Raw genomic sequence first — 25184 nt, forward strand, 5'->3', positions numbered from 1 at the left:
AGAGCTAATGTCAGTCTGTGAAGACAGAGATGATGAGTCTTGGGATTGGTGGCAGGAAAACTCGCTTCTGCTCCCATCTAGGTAAATACCCTGAGAAGATTCATGATCAGGTTTTGTGAATCATGTTTTGCCATTTGGACAAGCCACTGAAAGGAAAATGGACGCAGAATTAATACTTTCAGCAGGGTAGTAGCGAGGGGAAATTAGCTGGTGACATTGGAGAAAGGGATCAGGTGGAAGAACCTAGAATCTTCTGATCTGTGTGTTTGGAGAGAGTTACCAATGAAAATGTTCATATCATTATCTGCATGTATGGATATCGTAAGTATCGTATAAAATAAACTGACATCATGAATTGAAAATCAATATTAAAATAATATTACTTCAGTTTTAATTTGCACCAGAACAGGTTTATTTTAAATTGCTAGGAGGACTGAAAGAGCCCTTTAGAACTTCAAAGATGTAAAATGCTGCTGCTAAACATATGGTACTTATCACACATCTAACTTTGACATGAATTACAGACATTGTATGTTTTTTAAATTTAGAATACACAATTATTTTTTTCCAATTAAGGGGCAGTTTAACATGGCCAATCCACCTACCCTGCACATCCTTTGGGTTGTGGGGGTGAAACCCACGCAAACACGGGGAGAAAATTACTAGCATTGGAGCATAAATTAGTCCAACAACAGCTTGTACTTAAATAACACCCAAGGATACAGGTCCGAAGATTATGACACCGGGGCCAGATAACTAGCTCGGTCAATGAGGGGGGAGGAGTGCTTTAAAGGAGCAAAGAGATTTCGAATTCAAGAATTTGCAGTCTTCGCATCTGTAAAAATAGCCACCAATGGTGGAGTGATTAAAATTGTGCATGTTCAAAAGTAGGTATACACAGGTATCTTGAAGAAGGTTGTAGAGCTGGAGGGACTACAGAGTTGGGAGGGCCGAGGCCATGGAGGAATTTGCAAGCACAAATTTAAAAATGGTGGGGTTGCTGAAAGGGAAGCTAAGTTAGGTTAATGTGCGCAGGAGTGACGGGTGAGCGGAACCTGATGCAGGTTAACAGACAGGAAGCAGGGCTTTGGAAGGCCTTAAGTTTACTACGGGTAGAATGTGGGAGACTGGACAGGAGTACTTTGGAATAGTCAAGTCTAGAATTAGCCATGGTGTGAATGAGAGTCTGAGCAGGAGATGAGTAGACGGGGGCGGTGTTGAGCAATGTTACCGAGGTGGAGATAGACAGTCTGAGTGATGGCACAGATATGTGATCAAAAGCTCATCTCGGGGTTAAGGTTGGGAAGAGACTTGTTCAAGGGTAGCATGGCGGCACAGTGGTTAGCACTCTGCCTCACAGCGCCGAGGTCCCAGGTTCAAACCTGGCTCTGGGTCACTATCCGTGTGGAGTTTGCACATTCTCCCCGTGTTTGCGTGGGTTTCGCCCACACAACCCAAAGACGTGCAGGGTAGGTGGATTGGCCACGTTAAATTGCCCCTTAATTGGAAAAAATGAATTGGGTACTCTAAATTTAAAAAGAAGAGACTGGTTCAGCCTCAAGAGTTACCAGAGAGAGGGAATGAGTTGGTGGCTAGGTAATTGAGTTTGTGGCCAGGACTAAAGACAATCACACTACTTGCAGTAAAACTCTGCCAGGCGCAATCACCTGGAATCTTTATATGGTAGTTAATGCTGTAAAATATATCAACAGGTTATCTTAAAACAGTCATCATAAATCAGGCATGAGATTCAATTTAGCTTCATGTTTGTTTAATAAACCAAAGCAAATGTCTGTTATTTAATTAACTGAACCATCATTTGAGTTTAAAAGTTAATTCTTTGCATATTGACTCATCCATAATCTAAATATTGCCAAGGTGCCAGAGGACCATTGGCTCCTCTCCCCATTGAGAGCTGACTGGTGGTGACTTAATAATAATAATCTTTATTAGTGTCAAAAGTAGGCTTGCATTCTCATGATGTTACTGTGAAAATCCCCTAGTCGCCACACTCCGGCGCCTGTTCGGGTACACAGAGGGAGAATTCAGAATGTCCATTTCACCTAACAAGCACGTCTTTCAGAACTTGTGGGAGGAAACCGGAGCAGCCGGAGGAAACCCACGCAGACACGGGGAGAAAGTGCAGACTCCGCACAGACTGTGACCCAAGCAGGGAATCGAACCCGGGACCCTGGACTGCTAACCTGAGGGTCAACACACCTCAGGGAAGCGGCACGGTTGAGAAGGCCAGGCCTTCATGAATAACTAGGACCGATACGAGAATTGAACCCGCTCTGTTGGCGTCGTTCTGCATCACCAATCAGCCATCCAGCCAACTGAGCTAACTGACTTCCCATCAATAACTCATCAATAATTACAGTTCCAATAAGCATCATTATTTAAAGGTATTTTTGTACTTACTACTCAGCGAGGAATCTGGCAATCCCAACTTTACTGAACTCCTCCTTAAATTCCAGTAATTGACTCACTGCATCTTCGATGTAAGTTAAAACATAGGTCTGGCCTGAAAGAGAAGGTATTTGTAGCAATCAAATTAAACTAACCCTTCAGCATTATTACTATAACTAAATTTACAAAACAATGTTTATTCTCACTGGACAAAACAAAAATCACACTCAGATGATTCTACTTTACTTCTTACCCAAATCTGATTTGGCCGAGTCTCTGCAGGGTGGCACGGTGGCACAGTAGTTAGCACTGCTGCACCGCAGCACCAGGGTCCCAGGTTCGATTCCAGCCTTGGGTGACTGTCTGTGTGGATTTTGTACGTTCTCCCGGTTTCTGCATGGGTTTCCTCCGGATGCTCCGGTTTCCTCCCACAAAGATGTGCAGGTTAGGTGGATTGACCATGCTAAATTGCCCCTTAGTGTCCAAAAGGTTAGGTGGGTTACTGGGTTATAGGGATAGAATGGAGGTGTGGGTCTAGGAAGAGTGCTTTTTCAGAGGGCCGGTACAGACTCGATGGGCCAAACGGCCTTCTTCTGCACTTTAGTGATTCTATGATTCTATGCAAAGAAACCAGCGTTGAAACATCGAAACATAGAAAATAGCTGCAGGAGCAGGCCATTCGGCCCTTCGAGCCTGTAATCCCATTCAATATGATCATGGCTAATCATGCAATTTCAGTGTCCCACTCCCGCCTTCTCTCCATACACCTTGATCCCTTTAGCTGCGAGGGCCAGGTCCAGCTCCCTCTTGAATATATCCAATGAACTGACCCCAACAGCTTTCTGCGGTAGAAAATTCCACAAGTTCACAATACTCTGTGAGAAGTTCTTCCTCATCTCAATCCTGAATGGTTTACCCCTTATTCTTCGGCTGTGACCTTTAGTTCTGGACATCCCCAACATCGACACATTCTTCCAGCATCTAGCCTGTCCAGTCCCATTAGGAGTTTATATGTTTCAATGAGATCTCTTCTCATTCTTCTAAACTCCAGTGAGTACAAGCCCAGTCGATCCAGTCTTTCTCCATATGTCAGTCCTGCCATCCCGGGAATTAGTCTGGTGAACCATCGCTGGACACCCTCAACAGCAAGAATGTCCTTCCTCAAACTAGGAGACCAAAACTGCACACAATACTTAAGGTGTGGCCTCACCAAGGCCCTGCTTAACTGCAGCAAGACATCCCTACTCCTGTACTCAAATCCTCTTGCTATGAAGGTCAGCGTGCCATTAGCTTTCCTCACCGCCTGCTGTATCTGCATGCCAACCTTCAGCGACTGTACCACCATGACACCCAGGTCTCGTTGCATTTCCCCTTTTCCTAAACTGCCACCGTTCAGATAATAATCTGCCTTCCCGTTTTTTGCCACCAAAGTAGATTAGATGAAGTGTTGCCATGGAGAATGCACCAGGGAACTATCTTACCCCACAATAGTTCAATATAAAAAAGGCACAATGCCTGGACATATTCCTTTTGGCTGCAGAGGACGGATCCCTGCATATGAATATTTGTCGCAAGTGTATGTGGGCACATTGTAAGGCCGACTGATAATCTTAAATTGGTTGTTGGTATAACTCTTAGCACACACTCAGCAAGTTGTTTGGATCTGCAATACATTGTCTGAAAGGGTAGTGGAAGCAGAGTCAATCATAACATTTTTTTAAAAATTGTTAAATCCTTGAAGGGACAAGAAACTATCAGGGCAATGGGGAGTGGAATTAATTGGCTGGCTCCATGAATGAGCCAGTACAGGCCACAAAGGGCTCAATGGCCTCCTTCTGTGTTATGGTATTCCATGATGCAAAGTTCAACCTAATCAGATCAGGTGGAGGGTGAGACTGGAGACTTTAGATTTTATTTTCACTGTTATCAATATGAGTTTGGGGTGGAGACTTTTGAAATGAACTATTTGTTTCAGAGTCGTGGCTACAGATGTGGTTCTTTATAATGTTTGACCCAAGGTTGTTAAAACTAACAAATAATTTGCTAAAACCAGGTTTAAAAATAACTTTCATTTTCCTCAAGTAAATTTATGGGCCATGCTCACTCGTTATTTTATGTGAAGATTTATTTTCTTCACGATTGGCCGCAGCTGTTTTTTAAATAAATTTAAATTGATTTATATTCAGAATACAGTAAAAAAAAATATGGTGCTGCATTAATCCCCATCGTTACACAGCTCAACGTGGGTGTTGTAATTTCATATTATTAATATATTAATTTCTTCTATCGAATAACGAACCATCTGGAGATCAAAGAGGCACAACATAAATTAGCACAAACCACAAGCATTGCAGCAGGTAGCAGCAGGACATCGATTGAGGCAACATATGGTTTTACATCAACATGACATGAGCAGTCACTTGCCACCAAGGAAGTAACTGTCCCATTGCTCAAAAATAAATTGGAATGGCTGTCGCTGAGGCAGAAGCCGATGAGCAGGTGGGTCTAGATAGGCGCAAATAAGTAAGCTGCATTAAGAGCATTGATGCAAGATTCACAGGGTTCGGAGGGGCAAACTCAGCGTGCTCTCTCTCTCTCTCCCTTTTATCGCAGTAAAAATCCAGGTCCTGGTCAACGTTCCTGCGATGAGTGAGAGTGTGAGTTGCCACTGGCCGTTCCTGTGTGGAGCGTGCAGAATCCTTGGCACAGATCCAGAGGAACATGTTCCCGGCTATTAATAGAAGCATGTTTTAAGGTGCGAGACACAAACCCGAACCAAATGTCCGAGAGAATGAGGAAATAGTACTTTCAATAATTCACCCAGCCAGTAACTGTATAGACAGTTCCAAAAAAAATGTCCCAACGGTTTTATAATGGGACAGTACTTAGAAATAATAAAAGGCACTATTTTTTTCAATACTTAATAACAAAATTACTCTATTCGAGAATACTTAAAACTGGGTGTAGCTGCAGTACCTGCTCCAAATATCTAGTTCATGTATTTTACAACATAACCTTTTGTTTTCGGAATATAACATTTAGGTTGTAGGTTTAAAAGGTCAGAATAGAAGAACGGCATAACAGCGGGGGGGGGGGGGGGGGGGCGGTAGTTTGAAAAATTTAGTGAACCCTGAAAGGTTTTGCAATCTATTCACTTAATCAGATCATAGAAGAAATGGACCTCATTAGGTCAAAGAAGAAGAATTAATCTAAAAGTTGGTTAGAGTACATCCCAAAACAGGCTAGCTCATTGTGGAGATTGGTGGAGCTCAGGAAATGTATCTGGTTACACTTCATCTAGATACTTGTTGAGAAAGTTAGTTGCAGTTTGGACCTCATGCAGTGTACAGCCTATTGAGAGGAGATAGCCAAAGTAAAGGACAGGTAGATGGACCTGCATCGTAAGCAGAGTAACAAACTAACCTCATCATTCACCATGTGAAATCTTGGTGAGGCCGAATTATAGTTTCAAGTTTGTAAAGGAACAGAAGTTGTAAGAGATTGCCCAGTTTGAAACTGGTGTAACAGTCTACAGTAATCCTCACAAAGTCTTGTGGTTAAAAAAAGCAACAGAGTTAGCTTGCAAATATCAAAAAAGTTACCAGAACAAGGGACTGAAACATCCTCGTTAAAGAGGTAGTAGGTGAAAGTCTTACCTCTGAAAATAGCTGAAACTGAGGAGAATTTAAGTTTCTGGAAGACTGTGGCATTTAAGGTTGTTCCCTACGAGAGTAAATAACTTTAAGGTTCTTGGGTTAAGCAAGAAGTAAACTTGGGAGCATAACATACAAAGTTATAAACCATATTAAGTTAAATAATGGATGTTTCATTTAATTAATTTATGTACAATAATGTTGGTTTTGTTGAAAAAAAAGATGTAATCTTGTGTGGTTCTATTAAGGTGTGATGCTCGGACTTCTCTTTAAATGTTAACAGTCCCTGGCTGAACGGTAGCATATCTAATTAAGAAATAATTAAATATTTGAACATCAAGGCTGATGTTGGTGCAAGATATTCTTACTACTACATATGGGATGCACTGTACTGTGATTTTGAAAAATAATCTGATTCAGAAAGAATCATTCCTTTGTATCCCAAAATAAGCTTTTCTGAACATTTTCCAGGTGACGACTCAAATTTAAGAAGTAGCATTTACAAACCAAATCACACATATTTATAAGTTTTAACTATTCTTTTCTCCAAAAAAATTTATAATATCAAAATCTGGGGCGGCACAGTGGTCAGCACCGCTGCCTCACAGCGCCAGGAACCCGGGTTCAATTCCGACCTTGGGTCACTGTCTGTGTGGAGTTTGTACATTTTCCCCATGTCTGTGTGGGTTTCCTACGGGTCCTCCAGTTTCCTTCCACAGTTCAAACATGTGCAGGTGAGGTGGATTGGCCATGCTAAATTGTCCCTTAGTGTCCAGGGATATGCAGGTTAGATTATGGGGTTAAGGGGATAGGGGGGAATGGGCATGCATAGAGTGCTCATTCAAGGGTCGGTGCGAACGTGATGGGCGGAATGGCCTAATTGTGCATGGTAGGAATTCTATGGTCTATGGTCTATGCATGGTGAGCTCTCATTTGCTGCTTCTGTCAGAAAGATTTTTATCTCCGCTCTTGATGTCCATCATAAACCTCTTCATTTTGTTACCTACTCACCCATCTTCATTAGTCTCCTCAATGAAATGAAAAGTGAAAAATGAAAATCGCTTATTGTCACAAGCAGGCTTCAAATTAAGTTACTGTGAAAAGCCCCTAGTCGCCACATTCCGGCGCCTGTTCGGGGAGGCTGGTACGGGAATCGAACCGTGCTGCTGGCCTGCCTTGGTCTGCTTTCAAAGCCAGCGATTTAGCCCTGTGTGCTAACCCAGCCCCAATATCAAATATCAAAACCAGCCTCAAAGTCCAACATCATAGAATTTACAGTGCAGAAGGAAGCCATTCAGCCCATCGAGTCTGCACCGGCCCTTGGAAAAAGCACCCTAATAAGCCCACACCTCCACCCTATTTCCATAACCCGTAACCCCATCTAACCTTTTTTGGACCCTAAGGGCAATTTAGAAAAGCCAATCCACCTAACCTGCATATCTTTGGAATGTGGGAGGAAACCGGAGCATCTTCAATCATCTCCGATAAGTTCTTTCCTACTTATTGCTCAGTGTAGCAATCCCAACATAGAGTGCCTTGGGACAAAAAGTGTTGTTCGTGGTGCTTTAAAGTGCAAGCTGTTGCTGCTGTTGAAGGCTAATAAGCAGACAACTATACGAGAATCTCTGTGATCAGAATTGATAAAACTTGTGGATTGGCTTCAACTATGAGGGAAGATGGGCAGAGCTTCCAGATGTACATAAGTGCATTCTTAGCCCTGAGATGCAAATATGGTCAAGGTTAGAACATGAGAACTAGGATATTGGGCCTCAAGTCAATGATATTGAAAAGTACAGCGCACAAAATCTTCTCATGTACCACCTAAAGACAGTGACCTCAAGTTTGTTGTGTTCTGTTGTCTTGTCCTTGCAATGATTCGTAGAACAATGGTTAGCACTGTTGCTTCACAGCTCCAGGGTCTCAGGTTCGATTCCCAGTATGGGTGACTGCACGTTCTCCCCGTGTCTGCGTGGGTTTCCTCCAGGTGCTCCGGTTTCCTCCCACAGTCCAAAGATGTGCAGATTAGGTGGATTGGCCATGCTAAATTGCCCTTAGCGTCCAAAAAGGTTAGGTGGGGTTACTGGGTTACGGCGATAATGTGGCGGTGTGGGTTTAAGTAAGGTGCTCTTTGCAAGAGCCAGTGCAGACTCGATGGGCCGAATGACCTTCTGCACTGTGAATTCTATGATTCCATGAACTGCTGATGACTTACTTAGAATGATATTTATTAGTTAATATGTGGAAGGATAACAGACAGAATGCTATACAGACTAGGTTGCTCTGGAACTACCCGATATGCGACTGTCCTTGTGTCGCCTTACTACAATCTGCTGATAGTCGGATGTCACATGACTGATGTCTGACACCACCTGCTGGTGGGAGGTCGTATTGCTGAGTGCATGCAGTATTATTCACAAGCATATCACCACAAAGTTCAGGAGCCCTTAATACACAATCAAGATTCTGATGTTCCCAGCAACTGCGCAACCAACATTGCACATTCAGTTAGAGTTGTCCCTTCGCCTCCCTTCGCTGCCACAAGGGGATCACTGGAGGCTCAAAGATAAATACCTGGGCATTCAATAAGAAACTATTTGGCCTCAAGAGCTAAAACAAATCAGTACACTGTACGCACAAATATATAACATGGGGGAAAAATTAATGAAAGAGAATGCGTCTACATTTAAGTGGATTGACGATGGAATTAACAGGAATGTTTGCAGGTAGAATTCAATAGCTAAATGATAATTTCTAATGAATGAAGGTCAATATTACAATAAACAGGTAGATGCAGATACATAATTCAGCACTGAGTGATTCGGTGGGCGGGTTTAGATGATATGAAATGAACAGGCATAATCACTTTGTTCTGGCACCGTTCCCTAAACTGCTCAGTGTGGCTGCAAATGAACTTTTCTCAAATCCCTTCCGTCAGTGTGGCTTTCTCCTCATCCCGCGTCACAGAACGGAACCACTTAACTCTTGTATCAGTAAATAGCCCTCCAAATGTCAAGATAATAAAACATTCAACGAAACGACAAATAACTGGGTGACTAATACCATAAAACACCTCCACGAGGTTAGAGTATCAAAATCACTGTTTGAGCACATTAATGGCCAACTTTACATTTGCTGGTGTTACTGTGCGTCTGGCTGCAAGGATTTTCTGTCAGCGTTTTGTGTGTTGTACGATGTGCTCATGAATTCCTGAAGTTGAGACAAAGGCACGGAACAAGCCAGGAATAAAGGTGCCACATACTCACGGCAGGTATTATCCCCACTCGAAACAATGTTGGGCAGGTGTAAGGAAAGTGAAACTCCTGGTTCACTGCAGACACGCGCACTGCCACATACGCGTAGTCAGTCGCGACCAATAATTCTGGAAATTTGGTGTTTTAAAACCTAAGCTGTATCCCCACCTGTTCCGTGCACTTGTGTGGAATTGGGAGCCTTCAGAACAATGTTATGAATGGATGTGGACACGGTGATGCCTGAAAAGAAAGAAAAAAAACCTTCCAGTGCCTGGAAGGAATCCAGTAGCCAAAAAATTAATTAATGCCATCATTTTCACATTCACAGGCAAAGCAGGTGGAGTTACTCATGTGGATAATCTTCGAAATCCAAGAGCTTTGGCTGCCAGGAATTCCAGAGCAGGCTCCCCGCGACTTTCCGTCTATTAATTCTAATAGTACAGTTGTGCTTTGTCTAGGTACAATGGAGGCTGGGCCGCACAAAGGCCGGTGAAGTATGTCGGGCATGCATTGAGAAAGGGGCTGCAGCAGCATCTGGAGCATGGGTTGGGTTTAATGGCTAATTTGTGAAAATTTGCTTTGTTTGAGTTGCTAACATTTGAACGTTTTCGGATTATTATTTGCAGTTGATTGCGGAACTGGCAAAGTGATTTGTCCAGGACAATGTTGGGGGGGGGGGGGGGGGGGGGGGGACGACTGAGGTTGTCTACAATTCATTTTAAATGGATATCGATTGGGGAGGAAATTGAAGAAGAAACTTTGTGCAATGCGGTTGGCTCAAGACAAAAGTGGAGAATAGCCAGTTGGAAAAGAGAAAAAGAACACGATTTGAAAAACAAGACTGACTGACAATCGCAGCATACATGACAGGCTTAATATCTGTGACAGAGACAAGCGGCGTTAGCAAATAACAGCAATCAACGCAGTCTCAGAAAAGTGTTTCTAACTGGAATTATAATCCTGAAAATCTTTCTGTGTGTTTTGAATATATTGTTAGTCACATCTTGAAGGATCACTGGAGAGTAACAGGATTCGGTCTACACTGAGCTTATCATGTTTCTCCCTTTAAGCGACCATTTGGAGAGGCCTTAACATTTCTATTTAATCACTGGTGTAGATTTCCTTCCTGCCCATTAGAACTCTTACAGCAGCTGTCTGGAGGCTTCCACTATGCATCATTCTTGTAAACAAAACAGCAAGGTACATCTCTCGGCACAAAGTAGAACCTGCTCATGTGCAACACCCATTGCTGAGAATATAATCATCTATTCTGCATCTGTGGCAAAGTACTTTTACATACAAGGGGATTACATTGTTAAGATCTGAAAGGTCCAAGTGTGAATTAATTTCCTTAATCAAGCTGGACCCCCTTGGACACAGAATTCTTCCTCCATCCTAACTCATTCTTCCCTCTCTCCTTCCCACCACCGTCTCACCTTCTCCATGTTCACCGCCCAGTAATAATGCAGCAGGTTTGGCAACGCCAACCCTCCCTTCTGCTTCTGTAACAGGGTCCCCTTAACCCTTGGCACCTCTCTGCCCATACAAAGTCTGAGATAATCATACTCAGAAGGCCTTCGGTACAAAGATCGAAAGTATCTGGAATATGAACAGGAACCTCAGCAAAATGTTCATCTCCACCACTTGGACCTTCCTGTCAGAGTCAAGTGCAATGTGTCCCACCTCTTCAGATGCTCCCTAACCTCCTCCACCAGCTTTGTTAGGTTCCATTTATGTAGCATCGCCCATTCCCTCACTCCCTGAATCGCTAGGTATCTAAACCTGTCTCTGGCCTCCTTGAATGGCATCCCCCCTAGATTGGCTTGCCGACCCAACTCATTCACCGGGAACACTTCACTTTTCCCTAAGCTTATATCCCGAGAATGCTCCAAGTTTCCCCAAAAGATCCATGATCCTCTCCATGCTCTCCAGCGGATCTGAAATATACAACAGTAGGTCGTCTGCATATAGCGACACCCAATGCTCCCTTCATCCCCTCGGAAGACTTCGCCATTCTGTCGACACCCTAAGAGCCACTGCCATTAGCTCTATCACTAGGGCAAACAGCAGCAACAGCGGGCACCCCTACCTTGTTCCCTTGTCCAGTTCAAAGTTTCTTGAACCCATGTTGTTGGTCCGCACACTTGCCATCGGTGCCACGTATAACAGGTGCACCCGTGCCACAAACTTCGGCCCAAACCCGAACCTTCCCAGGACCTCAAAGAGGTACTGCTACTCCACCCAGTCAAATGCCTTCTCCGCATCCATGGACACCACTACTTCTGGTACTTGGGCTCTCGACGGGGTCATGATCACGTTCAACAGACTCCTTATATTACTAGAAAGCTGCCAGCCATTTACGAAGCCTGTTTGGAACTCCACATCCACCCCCAGGACTTAACCTTCCATCCTTCCCGCCACCAAATTAGCCAGCATTTCCTGTAATATACAGCGATATAGCCCTGTACAACCCACATTCCAACAGGTCCTTTCCCTTCTTTGGTATCGATGTGATCGTTGCCTGCATCATTGTCTCTCACAGCTCCCCTTCTCCAACTCCTCATTAAATGCCCCCAAGAGATGTGGGCGTTAATCTTTATTTTAGGGGGAGAGCAGTTGCTGGAGGGTTGGCTCCTTGGGGACAGGGGCTACCCACTAGGAGATGGCTGATAACGCAAGTGCGGAGGGCACAAACACCTGAAAGACTCGCTATGAGTCTCATGCTTTAACGCGTGCGCTGGTCGTGCAAGATATTGGACTGCTCAAGATGCGGTTCCAGCACCTGGACTGGTTGCCATTGCGCCCTGCAATACAGCCCTCGAGGGTGTCCCGAATAATTGTGGCCTGCTTCGCTCTCCACACGTGGCGTTGCAGAGGGAAGACCAGCTGGACCAGGAGGAGATGGGAGAGGGACACATGTCCTCAGATGGGGAGGGTGGCCAAGGTCAAAACACTGAGGAGGAGGAAGAATCTCAGTGATGGCCAGTGCCTGCACGGATGCCTCATAGCCTCTTGGTTCGGGGACGACCAGGACAAGAGAGTGAACAGCTCTGGCACCATGAGGTCGAACACCAAACTAACATGGAGCCAGCAGTAGATTCTCGTGATGGTATCTACGTTCGTGGGCAGGGTGCGAAAGCCATTGGTCAGACTCTGCAGGATAATGGTGATGACTTGCATTGAGGACAACGCGATGCTCCTGTCAACGATATGTCTGTCTCCTGCCTGATAGCGAGCTGAACACGTCCTGCCAATGAACAGGCCTATCATGGGGTTCAGAGATGCTGGATGACTTATCTCAGCTACTGCAACCCCCTCCGAGGTTATGCGTCCTGACTCATCAGTGATGGAGGTGGGAAAGACACAGTGCTGCTATTTGGCCCATGCATATGCCACCGAGATGTAAACGGGGGTTTGGGGAGCATGGCGCCATGAAATGATAGGGTGGAAGATCTGTAAGTGAATAAAGCGGTGTTTAATACAGGGCTCTATTACAATGATGACCTACCTCTCCTGGTGTCTAGGTTCACATTGTGGCCACTAGGTATCGATTGTTCCTTGCTCTTCCTCACACTCCCACTACGTCTAGGTGTATCCCCTGGATCAGTAAGAAGTCCGACCACGCCAAGTTAAAGTCCAACAGGTTTGTTTCAAATCGCTAGCGCTCCAAAAGCTAGTGATTCAAAACAAACCTATTGGACATTAACGTGGTGTTGTCAGACCTCTTACAGTGCCTACCCCAGTCCAACGCTGGCATCGCCACATCATATCCCCAGGATCTACAACTGAGTTTGAGGGGGCCTGCTGCCTTCCACACCCTGTTGCATGCAGTGACCTTGGAGGGCATCCCCTGGGAAGCTTGGACCTTGAGTGTCCGGGCCTATATTTGGGCTGCACGGGTGTTACAGTGCTGCCCTCCTCGGTGTGCAGGGCTGGATGTGTGTCGCTCACAGGGAGGTGTCAGATAAGACCATAGATATAGGAGCAGAATTAGGCCATTCGGCCCATCGAGTCTGCTCCGCCACTGAATCATGGCTGATATTTTTCTCATCCCCATTCTTCTGCCTTCTCCCCATAACCCCTGATCCCCTTATGAATCAAGAACCTATCTGTCTCTGTCTTAAAGACGCTCAGTGATTTGGCCTCCACAGCCTTCTGCGGCAAAGAGTTCTACAGATTCACCACCTTCTGGCTGAAGAAATTCCTCCTCATCTCTGTTTTAAAGGATTGTCCCTTTAGTCTGAGATTCTGCCCTCTGCTTCTGGTTTTTCCTAAAAGTGGAAACATCCTCTCCACGTCCACCCTATCCATGCCTCGCAGTGTCCTGTAAGTTTCTATACGATACCCCCTCATCCTTCTAAACTCCAACGAGTACAGACCCGGAGTCCTCAAACGTTCCTCATACGACAAGCTGTTCATTCCAGGGATCATTCTTGTGAACCTCCTCTGGACCCTTTCCAAGGCTAGCACATTCTTCCTTAGATACAGGGCCCAAAACTGCTCACAGTACTCCAAATGAGGTCTGACTAGAGCCTTATACAGCCTCAGAAGTACATCTCTGGTCTTGTATTCTAGCCCTCTCGACATGAATGCTAACATTGCATTGCATTTGCCTTTCTAACTGCCGACTGAACCTGCATGTTAACCTTAAGAGAATCTTGAACAAGAACTTGCACGTCCCGTTGTGCTTCTGATTTCCTAAGCATTTAGAAAATAGTCCATGCCTCAATTCCTTCTTCCAAAGTACATGACCTCACACTTTTCCACATTGTATTCCATCCACCACTTTTTTGCCCACTCTCCTCGCCTGTCCAATTCCTTTTGCAGCCCCCCTGCTTCCTCAATACTATCTGTCCCTCTACAGATCTTTGTATCATCTGCAAACTTAGCAACAGTGCCTTCAGTACCTTCTTCCAGATCATTAATATATATTGTGAAAAGTTGTGGTCCCAGCACCGACCCGAGGCACACCACTAGTCATCAGCTGCCATCCTGAAAAAGACTCCTTTATCCCCCCTCTCTGCCTTCTGCCAGCCAGCCAATCCTCTATCCATGCCAGGATCTTACCATTAAAACCATGGGCTTTTAACTTATTTAACAGTCTGCAGTACCTTGTCAAAGGCCTTCTGGAAATCTAAATAGATCATGTCCACTGGTTCTCCTTTGTCTAACTTCCTTGTTACCTCCTCAAAGGACTCCGACAGATTTTTCAGACATGACCTCCACTTGACAAAGTCGTGCTAACTGAGTCATATTTTACCATGCACTTCCAAGTACTCCGCGATCACATCTTTAATAATGGACTCTACAATCTGACCAATGGCCAATGTCAGGCTAACCGGCCTATAATTTCCTATCTTCTGCCTCCCTCCCTTCTTTAACAGCGGTGTTACATTAGCCACTTTATAGTCCTCTGGGACCCTCCAGTGATTCCTGAATGATCACCACCAATGCCTCCACAATTTCCTCAGCTATCTCTTTTAGAACCCTGGGGTGTAGTCCATCCGGTCCAGGTGATTTTTCCACTTTCAGACCTTTCATTTTCCCAGAACCTTCTTCTTAGTGATGACCACTACACTCACCTGTGCCCCTGATTTTCCTGGAGATCTGGCATCCCACTGGTGTCTTCCATCTTGAAGACTGATTCAGTTCCTCTGCCATTTCTTTGTTTCCTATTATTACTTCTCCAGCCACGTTTTTCAGTGGTCCAATGTCTTTTTTGCCTCTCTCTTGCCCTTTATATATGGAAAAAAACTCTTCCTATCTTGTTTTATATTACTAGCTAGCTTGCACTCATATTTCATCATATTTCACCACTTATTTTCTCGCTTTTAAGGGCTTCCCAATCCTCTGGCTTCCCACTAACCCTCGCCACTCTGTATGTTTTTTCTTTAGCTTTTATGCTGTCCTTGACTTCCCCCATCAGCCATGGATGCCTTGTCCTACCCTGAGCATGTTTCCTCCTCCTTGGGATGAATTTCTGTTGTGCCTCACAAATAACCCCCAATAACTCCTGCCATTGCTGTTCCACTGTCTTCCCTGCTAGGCTCCTTCTCCAATCAACTCCGGCCAGCTCCTCCCTCATGTCTTTGTAGTTACCCTTATTTAATTGCAATACCATTACATCTGATAGCAGCTTTCCCCTCTCAAACTGCAGAGTAAATTCTAACATATTGTGGTCACTGCTCCCTGAGGGTTCCTTCACCTTAAGTTCCCTAATTAAGTCTGCCTCATTACACATCACCAAATCCAGAACTGCCTGTTCCCTAGTGGGCTCCACCACAAGCTGCTCCAAAAATCATCTCTTAGACATTCAACAAATTCCTTTTCTTGGGGTCCACTGCCAACCTGATTTTCCCAGTCCACCTGCATATTGAAGTCCCCCCATGATTATTGTGATATCGCCTTTTTTTCATGCCTTTTCTATCTCCTTATTTCTTTTCTGCCCCACTGCCTGACTACTGGTAGAAGATGGGCAACTCCCCAAGAGTCCCCTGGGTGGAAGGCCACAGGCTGTGCTCCTGCCCATCTTCTTCCCTTCGGGTACTTAGGAAACCCTGTGCTCCTCGAAGGGATAGAGGGACAGCTGAAATGAGTTTCAGAAACCTCGCCATCTTCTGTTCCAATACACGTGTGGATTCACTCTAGTGCCTGCAGCATGCAGCTGCAGTCCTGCATCATAGAACTTATGTCCTCAGTCATGGAGGTCAGGAGCTGAACCATGGAGCGGACATCGCCTGTCATGGAGTGCATGTCCTGCACCATGGTCTCCACTGCAGATGATACCCTCGCAGTGTTGGCCTCGATGCGTGGGAGTGACAGTACCATCTCCTCAGCCAGAAGACGATGGGATCCCGTCAGTCGGCCTTGAAATCCAAGAAGAGCTGTTGTTATGGAGTTCTAGCAGCTCTGGGCCGACCGGACCTAGGCACACATCATCAGCCAGGGTCTCAGCAAAGTCCTGAGCTCCGACATGCCAGATCCCTGAGACATCCCAATGAATCTTCGATTGTGAGTTGCGCACCAGTGAGTGACTCAGAAGCCTGCCGACTAGGTAATCCTGCTGAAGTGTGAGTATCTGCACTGCTGGAGGGTGGGGGTGACAGTTGTGACGCCTCCTTGATGGTGGTGCCCAAGATGTGTCTCTCAGAGCTGCTCGTGTTCGATATCTCCAAGGGAACGAGGATGGTCCTGGCTGTTCGACTAATTGCCCTGCAAGGGAAGGGAGCTGGCAATAGTGCACCACAGGGGATAACTGAAGGTACAATGCTTACTCACGTGAGGCTTGAGGAATGACTGTGTATCTTGAGGGTTCTCACTTTTGTATGCTTCCCTCACTTCGCCCCATGCAGGTACAATCTAGCTTGGCCCCAGCCAAATCAAGGGCTCTCTCCTTGAAGGGCATAAGGTCTCTGAACTCACTCATGACTCCGGCTGGCTGTGCCAACTCATGCCTGTTATGCTGGTCTTTTTCCTGCAATGAGACATATGAGGAGACTGCAGGCGAGAGTCCTGCCAGTTCACATGGGGATGAGTTCTGGCATGTGTCAGTCTTGAGTGTGAGGAGCAGAGTAGATACTGGGGGAGACCATAAGGATTTGTGTGGGGTGAGGAGAAGAGGGGCGCATGATAGGTCTTGGCAAGCCACGAGGTGGCTAGGTGCGAGATCACCTTGGGTGTGTGAGGGGATGTGGCAGGAGACTGGTGGAGGCCCGGAGGGGGGGGAGGGGCCAGAGGGGGGTGCCGGAGGGGGGAGGCGGGGGGGCAGTCGGGGGGAAGTCGGAGGGGGGGAGGGGGGGGGGGCCGGAGGGGGGTAGGCCGGGGGGGGGGGGGGCCGGGGCCGGAGGGGGGTGGCCGGAGGGGGGGGGGGGGGGGCGGAGTGGCCACCGGCGAGCCTGGATCCATCCGCCATGTTTGTGCGGGGCGGCCTGAGGGAGGGCGGCCACCGCGCATGCGCTGGTTGGCACCGGCCCAACTGTGCATGCGCGGGACCCGCACTCCTTGATGGCGCCCCCTAGCCCTTGGCGCCCGGGCGACTGCCCGAGTTGCCGGTACCTTGAGCCGGCCCTGCTTCTACAATATATCAGGGGCTGGTTTAGCTCACCAGGCTAAATCGCTGGCTTTTAAAGCAGACCAAGCAGGCCAGCAGCACGGTTCGATTCCCGTACCAGCCTCCCCGGACAGGCGCCGGAATGTGGCGACTAGGGGCTTTTCACAGTAACTTCATTGAAGCCTACTCGTGACAATAAGCGATTTTCATTTCATTTTTTCATTTCATATTTTGTCAGTATCCTCTTCTTTAGTAAACACAAGTAATCATTAAGTATTCTGGTCTTGTCCTGTGCTTCTAAGTATATATCACCCTCTTTGTCCCCTATAGGACCTCCTCCATCGTTTACGGCCCACTTACTATTTATAGAGTCATAAAGTCATACATATTTACAGCATGGAAACAGGCCCTTCGGCCTAGTTTGTCCATGCCACCCAGTTTCTATCACTAAGCTAGTCCCCCTTGCCTGCATTTGGCCCAATTCCTCCATACCCGCCCTGCCCATGTAACTGTCTAACAGCTTTTTAAAGGACAAAATTGTATCCCCCCTCTCCCACTGCCTCTGGCAGCCTATTCCAGGTGCTCACCACCCTCGGTGTGGAGAAATTTCCCCTCTGGTTTCTTTTGTATCTCTCCCCTCATCTTAAACCTATGCCCTCTAGTTCCAGACTCCTCTACCTTTGGGAAATGATATTGACTATCTACCTATCTATGCTCCTCATTATTTTATGGACATCTATAAGATCACCCCTAAGCCTCCTACGCTGCAGGGAAAAAAGTCCCAGCCTATCCAGCCTCTCCTTATGGCTGAGACCATCAAATCCTGGTACCATCCTCGTAAATCTCTTCTGCACTCTTTCTAGTTTAACAATATCCTTCCTATAATAGGGTGACCAGAACTGAACCCAGTATTCCATGTGTGGTCAACAAGACGTCCCAACTCCTGTATTCAATATTCTGACCAATAAAACCTAGCATGGCGAATGCCTTCTTCATCACCCTGTCCACCTGCGACTCCACCTTCAAGGAGCTATGAACCTGTATCCCTAGATCTCTTTGTTCTGTAACTCTCCACAACTCCCTACCATTACATATTTACATGTAAAATTATGAAGGGAATAGATAGGATAGATGCGGGCAGGTTGTTTGCACTGGCGGGTGAAAGCAGAACTAGGGGGCATAGCCTCAAAATAAGGGGAAGTAGATTTAGGACTGAATTTAGGAGGAACTTCTTCACCCAAAGGGTTGTGAATCTATGGAATTCCTTGCCCAGTGAAGCAGTAGAGGCTCCTTCATTAAATGTTTTGAAGGTAAGGATAGATAGTTTTTTGAAGAATAAAGGGATTAAGGGTTATGGTGTTCATGCCGGAAAGTGGAGCTGAGTCCACAAAAGATCAGCCATGATCTTATTGAATGGAGGAGCAGGCTTGAGGGGCCAGATGGCCTACTCCTGCTCCTAGTTCTTATGTTCTTATGTACAGGGCATAATTTCACAGTTGGTAAATGACACAAAATTCAGAATTTGCAGGAGCAGAGAGACCTGGGTTGTGGGCGAAAATGTACACAAGTCTCCGAAAGTGAGTTCAGAAGGCTGATAAAAAGGCATTTTGGATTCTTGTCTTGAGAAATAGAGGTACAGAGTAAAAAACAAGGAGTCTTGAGATGGTGGATACTGGGAGAATATTTGCTCTTATGGGGAAGACTAAAACTAGGGAACGTAGTTAAAACATTAGTGGTCTCCCTTTTAAGATGGAGATGGTTCTTGGAAATGAGGGAATAATAATCTTTATTAGTGTCACAGGTAGGGTTACATTAACACTGCAATGAAGTTACTGTGAAAATCCCCTAATCACCACATTCCGAGAAACACATGATCTGTAAAAGGTACTGCAAAGTCCACATAAAGTCAGGACCAGGGGTTGGTGAGGCCAGTCCCATAGATGGAGTGATGCTCATGGCATCTACAAGTCCTGACCCACTTTTGGCCACCAAAAGTACGACCTTGCTAAACCTCTCATTGGGGAGGTACCCGGATGAGCCTCATGGACTTCATTTATGACTTGCAAATGACCAGGGGATGTAACGACCATTCTGGAACCCTAACCATCCTGCGCACTCAGTTTATCCTTGCGTTTCACATATGGTCTCAGTTCCTCATCTCGATAACAGGACGACAATCTTACAGAATGAATCTTCTCACCCGGGACAAGACAGCATCCCTGTCCGTCCACTGTTTAATCTGTTTGGTATTCACAGAAGAATTTGCAAGTTGTTCCAGTAAGAAAATTGTTTCCTGAGGAAAGACTGTATTGGTTGGCATGTTCGGTAAGGGAAGCCGACTCAGAGTGTCTGCGTTTGCACTGTCCTTCCCAGCCCTGTACATGTTGGAATGTTAGGCTGACAATGTGAGAGTCCAGCACTGTAATCTCGCTGAGACCGTGAGAGGAATGCATCCCGACTCACTAAAAAGGCTCATCAATTGCTTCTGATCTGCACATATGATGAATAAACGCCCATTAAGATACTGAGGAAACCACTTCACAGCTAAAATGCTGCCGAGACCTTCATTGTCTAGCTGTGAATATCCCTTCTCAGCTGTTATCAGCGTGCGTGATGCAAATATGATGGTTTTTTCTGACAGCGTCACACACACATGCGGACTTTTGTTAAAGACATCCATTCACATAATCAAACAGGGAGATGTGTATTAAAACACTAAAATACTCAAGAAATACACTCAAGTACACAAGAACCAAGAGGAGTAAAAAAAAAATGGAATGTAGGCGTTGCTGGCTCGGCCAGCATTTTAATGTCCATCCCTAGTTGAACTTGATAATGTAGTAGTGAGCTGCCTTCTTGAACCGCTGCAGGCTCGAGGGGCCAGATGGCCTACTCCTGCTCCTAGTTCTCATGTTTTTATTAACTGAGTCGGTCCTGCCCTGATTTCATCTCCCAAAATGCATCACCTCACATTTATCCAAATTAAACTCCATCTGCCATCCACCTGCCATTCATCGGCCCACTAGCCCAATTGGTCAAGATCCTGCTGCAATCTTATATAACCTTCTTCACTATCCACTATGCCACCAATCTTGGTGTCATCTGCAAACTTACTAATCATGCCTCCTACATTCTCATCAAAGTCATTTATATATATAACAAGTAACAGTGGACCGAACACCAATCCCTGAGGCACACCGCTGGTCACAGGCCTTCAGTTTGAAAAACAACCCTCCACAACCAATTTTGTATCAAATACCTCACCCCTCACCCTGGATTCCATGAGATTTAACCTTTTTCAATAACTTACCATGCGGTACCTTGTCAAAGGCTTTGCTAAAGTTCGTGTGGACAACGTCGACCACACTGCCCTCATCTACTTCTTGGTTACTCCTTCAAAAAACTCAATCAAATTTGTGACACATGACTTTCCCCTTAAAAAGCAATGCTGATTTTCCCTAATTAGCCCTTGCCTGTCTAAATGCCTGTAGATCCGGTCCCTCAGAATACCTTCTAACAACTTGCCCACTACAAATGTATGGCTGTAGTTCCCAGGCTTACCCCTACAGCCCTTCTTAAACAAGGGCGCAACATTTGCTACCCTCCAGTTTTCAGGCAGCAGGGTAGCATGGTGGTTAGCATAAATGCTTCACAGCTCCAGGGTCCCAGGTTCGATTCCCGGCTGGGTCACTGTCTGTGTGGAGTCTGCACGTCCTCCCCCTGTGTGCGTGGGTTTCCTCCGGGTGCTCCGGTTTCCTCCCACAGTCCAAAGATGTGCGGGTTAGGTGGATTGGCCATGCTAAATTGCCCGTAGTGTCCTAATAAAAGTAAGGTTGAGGGGGGGTTGTTGGGTTACGGGTATAGGGTGGATACGTGGGTTTGAGTAGGGTGATCATGGCTCGGCACAACATTGAGGGCCGAAGGGCCTGTTCTGTGCTGTACTGTTCTATGTTCTCTCCTGTAGCTGTCGTTAATTCAAATATCTCAGCTAAGGGGCCGGCAATTTCCTTCCTATCCTCCCACAATGTCCTGGGATACATTTCATCAGGTATTTATATTCTGATAGAAGATCTCTGGATTCACCTTTGTTAACTGCCATTCTATTCTCATATTGTCTCTTTGCCAGTCTTATTTTTCTCTTAGCTTCCCCTTTTAATCTACTGTATGGACCTGGTTTTTGTTTGAACGATTTACCTGTCATCAAATCACATAACCCCCTTTGTTTAATTTCATCATATTCTTGAACTACTGTGTCATCCAGCACCGCCCTGGCTTTGAGTTCACCCTTATTGGAATGTACCTCACCTGTACCTGCATCTCCGCAAAGATCACCCATCATTCCATTACAAATTTTCCTGTCATTGAGTCCATTTTTTCCTGGCTAGATCACTCCTCACCTTGTTAAAATTCGCCCTCTTTCAATGTATATTCTTTTTGTTCTACTCCATCACTAGCCTAAACCTTATGATACGATGATCACTAAGTTTCCCCAGAACCACTTGGCCAACCTCATTCCCCAGATCCAGCAATGCCTCTTTCTTAGTTGGACTGAGAACATCATGACGCAGGAAGTTTGTCTGAACACATTTCAGAAATTCTTCCTCCAGTTTAACCTTGACCCTAACATTATTCCTATCACTATTTGGGACATTGAAGTTCCCAAATATCAACACCCTATACTTTGGACCCATTTCTGTGGTTTTCCTGAAGATTTGCTCCTGTATCTCTCTCACTATTTGGGGGCCTATGTAACACCCACAGTGACATGAATGTCCTTGTTGTTTCTCAACTCCAACTAAATGAATTCTGTCCTGGATCCCTCAAGGATATCCCCTCTTTTCAAAACTGTAATGACTTCCCTAATTGGTATTGCACCTCTGCCTCGCTTCTTTCCTTCCCTATCTTTTCTGAACCTTGTATATTAAGCATCCATTCCTTCCTATTTTAAAGCCACATTTCCATTATTGCCACTAAGTTATATTCCCGCAAGGCTATTGGTGCTTGTCGCTCTCCAACCTTATTCACCATACATTGTATGCTTATGTACAAGCGTTGTGAACCTGGCTTTGTATTCGCCAAAGTCCTTCATAGTCGTTCCTATGTAATATGGAACGACTCCTTTCTCAATGCTACCCAACGCTCTCACTTCCAAGTACCTTATTCCTCTTTTGTTACTTGCTGCCGTCCACTTCCCGGTCACTTTAGTTTAAACCTTCCCCAACCAAACCTGACCATCAGATCTCTAAATCTGCCTTCATTAGTCCGTTGGTACCAAAGTTTTCACAACTTCTAGCTCACTTCATTCGTCCTTTTGAATATTCTGTACCCTCTCCATGATTTCCTGTACCCTGACACCAAGGAGGCAACTCGGCACTCACAAGACTGGCTACAGAAATGCCAGTCTGACCCGCAACTATGAAATCTCCTTTAACGCCTGCATTTCCACCCACAACAACCATTTCATCAAATGGCTTCCTACTTTTCTATGTGGGATTAATGTTTCAAAAAGTAATTGAAAATGTACTCTTTTTTTTTAAATCCAATGTCGTTTCACATTAACCTGTAACTATTCTCCACTGCAGCCGCACTTCTATTTGTGAGGAAGCTAATCTGCAATGAGTTCTCAAGCCTTTGATAATTTAGTGAGCAGATCTGTATGGTGTAGTATTATAATATCAAAGTGTAAGCAGAAACCACGTTTCCTATTAGTTTTCCATGTTTGAACTTTTTGCTGTTTGTAAAGTCTGTTCTGCTTCTTTCTAAATAAAATGCGTATTTAAAAGCACAACATCAATCAACTGGGGCTGGGAAACTGAAATTAAATTTCCTTTGTCCTGTGGCAAATATAAGTGTGTGGCTGACTACTGCAGAGGAATGTTAATGTGTTATCCCCAGGCAGAAATGGGATTGCCACTAAAATGGTTGATTTTTGCATAACTTATTGGTGTTAAAACAATGGAAAAATCATTGCACACTTCACAGAGCATTTTCAACCTGGGGTTATGAGGAGTTATTTTATTCAGTATGTGCAGTACAGGGAAGACTCTGCTATGCGGAACAAGTGAGTGCTCCAGTTAGAAGAGCTTAGAGTCGAAATGAATGGGGAGGTGGTGGGGAAAGTATCTCATTCAAGGTGGCATCTTTAATTATAAACTACATAGAATTAGAGGCAGCCAAAATCACAGAAGTCTCACTTCTGACTTAGTCAGAGGCTGCGGTGCAAACCTCAAAGAGAATGGACTGATAGCTTTTGAGATGGTTTAGTTTCCAACAGAGCGGATTAAATTTTACTATATATTTTTTATTTTGTTCATAGGATGTGGGCATCATTAGCTAGGTCAACATTTATTGGCCATCTCCAGTTGCCCTTGAGAAGGTGGTGGTGGTGGTGGTGGGTCACCTTCTTAAACCCCTGTCCTCCATGTGTAGGAGCACCCAATAATAATATAATAATAATAATCGCTTATTGTCACACGTAGGCTTCAATGACATTACTGTGAAAAGCCCCTAGTCGCCACATTCCAGCACCTGTTCGGGGAGGCCGGTACGGGAATTTAACCCGCACTGCTGCCTTGTTCTGCATTACAAGCCAGCTGTTCAGCCACTGTGCTAAACCAGCCCCTCAGCACACACTGCTGTGAAGCGCGTTCCAGCAATTTTAGCCAGCCACAGCGAAAGATCTCTTTAGAATGATTCATATATTCCTTATAAAATCAATTTGTTGGTTGACAATTGGCCTCTACTGACTAAAGATAGGGGGCTGGATTCTCCGCAGCCCCGCACCGAAAGCGTGTTGGCCGCGGGGGGCAGAGAATCCACTTTTACGACCGAATCGGGCCCAGCACCGCTCCCGCGATTCTCCAGTGACGGTGAATCTCTCGCGCGTGATTTATGCGGCGCAGCTGGGGGGGCATTGCCAGAGGCCCTCCCAGCGATGCTCCGGTCCTGACCAGTCAAATTCCCGATGGCATGGTTCTGACCACGTCTGGCCGATCGGGACTCAGTCCGCGGCCACCCTGGTGGGGGACGAGGGGATCGAGTACGGGGGGGGGGGGGGGGGGGGGGCTTACGGGCGGCGGGGGCGGCAATCGGGCGGGTTTGATTGAGTGGAGCAGGGCAGATCATTGGGACCTTCTTTGTTGGTCTAGGTGCGCCGGTTGAGTCCGCCATCACATTCGGCGTGGCCGCTGGAGGCCGCCGTTAAGCGCAGGGGCAGACTCGGAACTGGAAATGTGGAGGCCCGTTCGCGCAGCAGAAGCTGCGAGAAGCACTCCGGGGCCCTGCCAGCGCCCTGCAAGTAGGTGAATAGGTCTTACATTTTTTCAGGAAAGTGTGGCGTGAAATGCCAGCGTTTTTACCCCAGCGTGGGGACATAGCCCCATTTTTGGAGAATCCAGCCCCCGATGTAATAGTGATTGCGTGATGAAAATATCTAGGACAAACAGCACAGCATTATTCGTTCCTATTGAAGTCATACTATTCTTTAACTAAACATTGGATAAGATATCCATAGAATCATAGAATTTACAGTGCAGAAAGGGCCATTCGGCCCATTGAGTCTGCACCGCCCCTTGGAAATAGCATCCCATTTAAGCCCACACCCGTAACCCTACCTAACCTTTTAGGCACTAAAGCCAATCCACCTAACGTGCACGTCTTTGGACTGTGGGAGGAAACCATGGCACCCGGAGGAAATCCACGCAGAAACGGTGAGAACGTGCAAACTCCACACAGACGGTTACCCAAGCCGGGAATCGAACCTGGGACCCTGGAGCTGTGAAGCAACTGTGCTAACCACTGTGCTACCATGTTGCCCCATAT

The 25184-nt window shown here is 45.8% G+C and overlaps 1 protein-coding gene across 1 annotated transcript in view; it reads right to left on the reverse strand.

The window, feature by feature from the left end:
- Window positions 1-25184, reverse strand: part of c9h11orf49 (chromosome 9 C11orf49 homolog) — a 348746-nt gene that overhangs the window by 267514 nt on the left and 56048 nt on the right. Inside the window, exon 2 of the mRNA XM_038808282.1 lies at window positions 2422-2524. Within this exon, the coding sequence (XP_038664210.1) occupies window positions 2422-2524 (103 nt within the window). The remainder of the gene's footprint in view (window positions 1-2421; window positions 2525-25184) is intronic.

This window comes from Scyliorhinus canicula, chromosome 9 (genome assembly GCF_902713615.1).
Source record: "Scyliorhinus canicula chromosome 9, sScyCan1.1, whole genome shotgun sequence".
In the NCBI taxonomy this organism is placed as follows: Eukaryota; Metazoa; Chordata; class Chondrichthyes; order Carcharhiniformes; family Scyliorhinidae; genus Scyliorhinus; species Scyliorhinus canicula.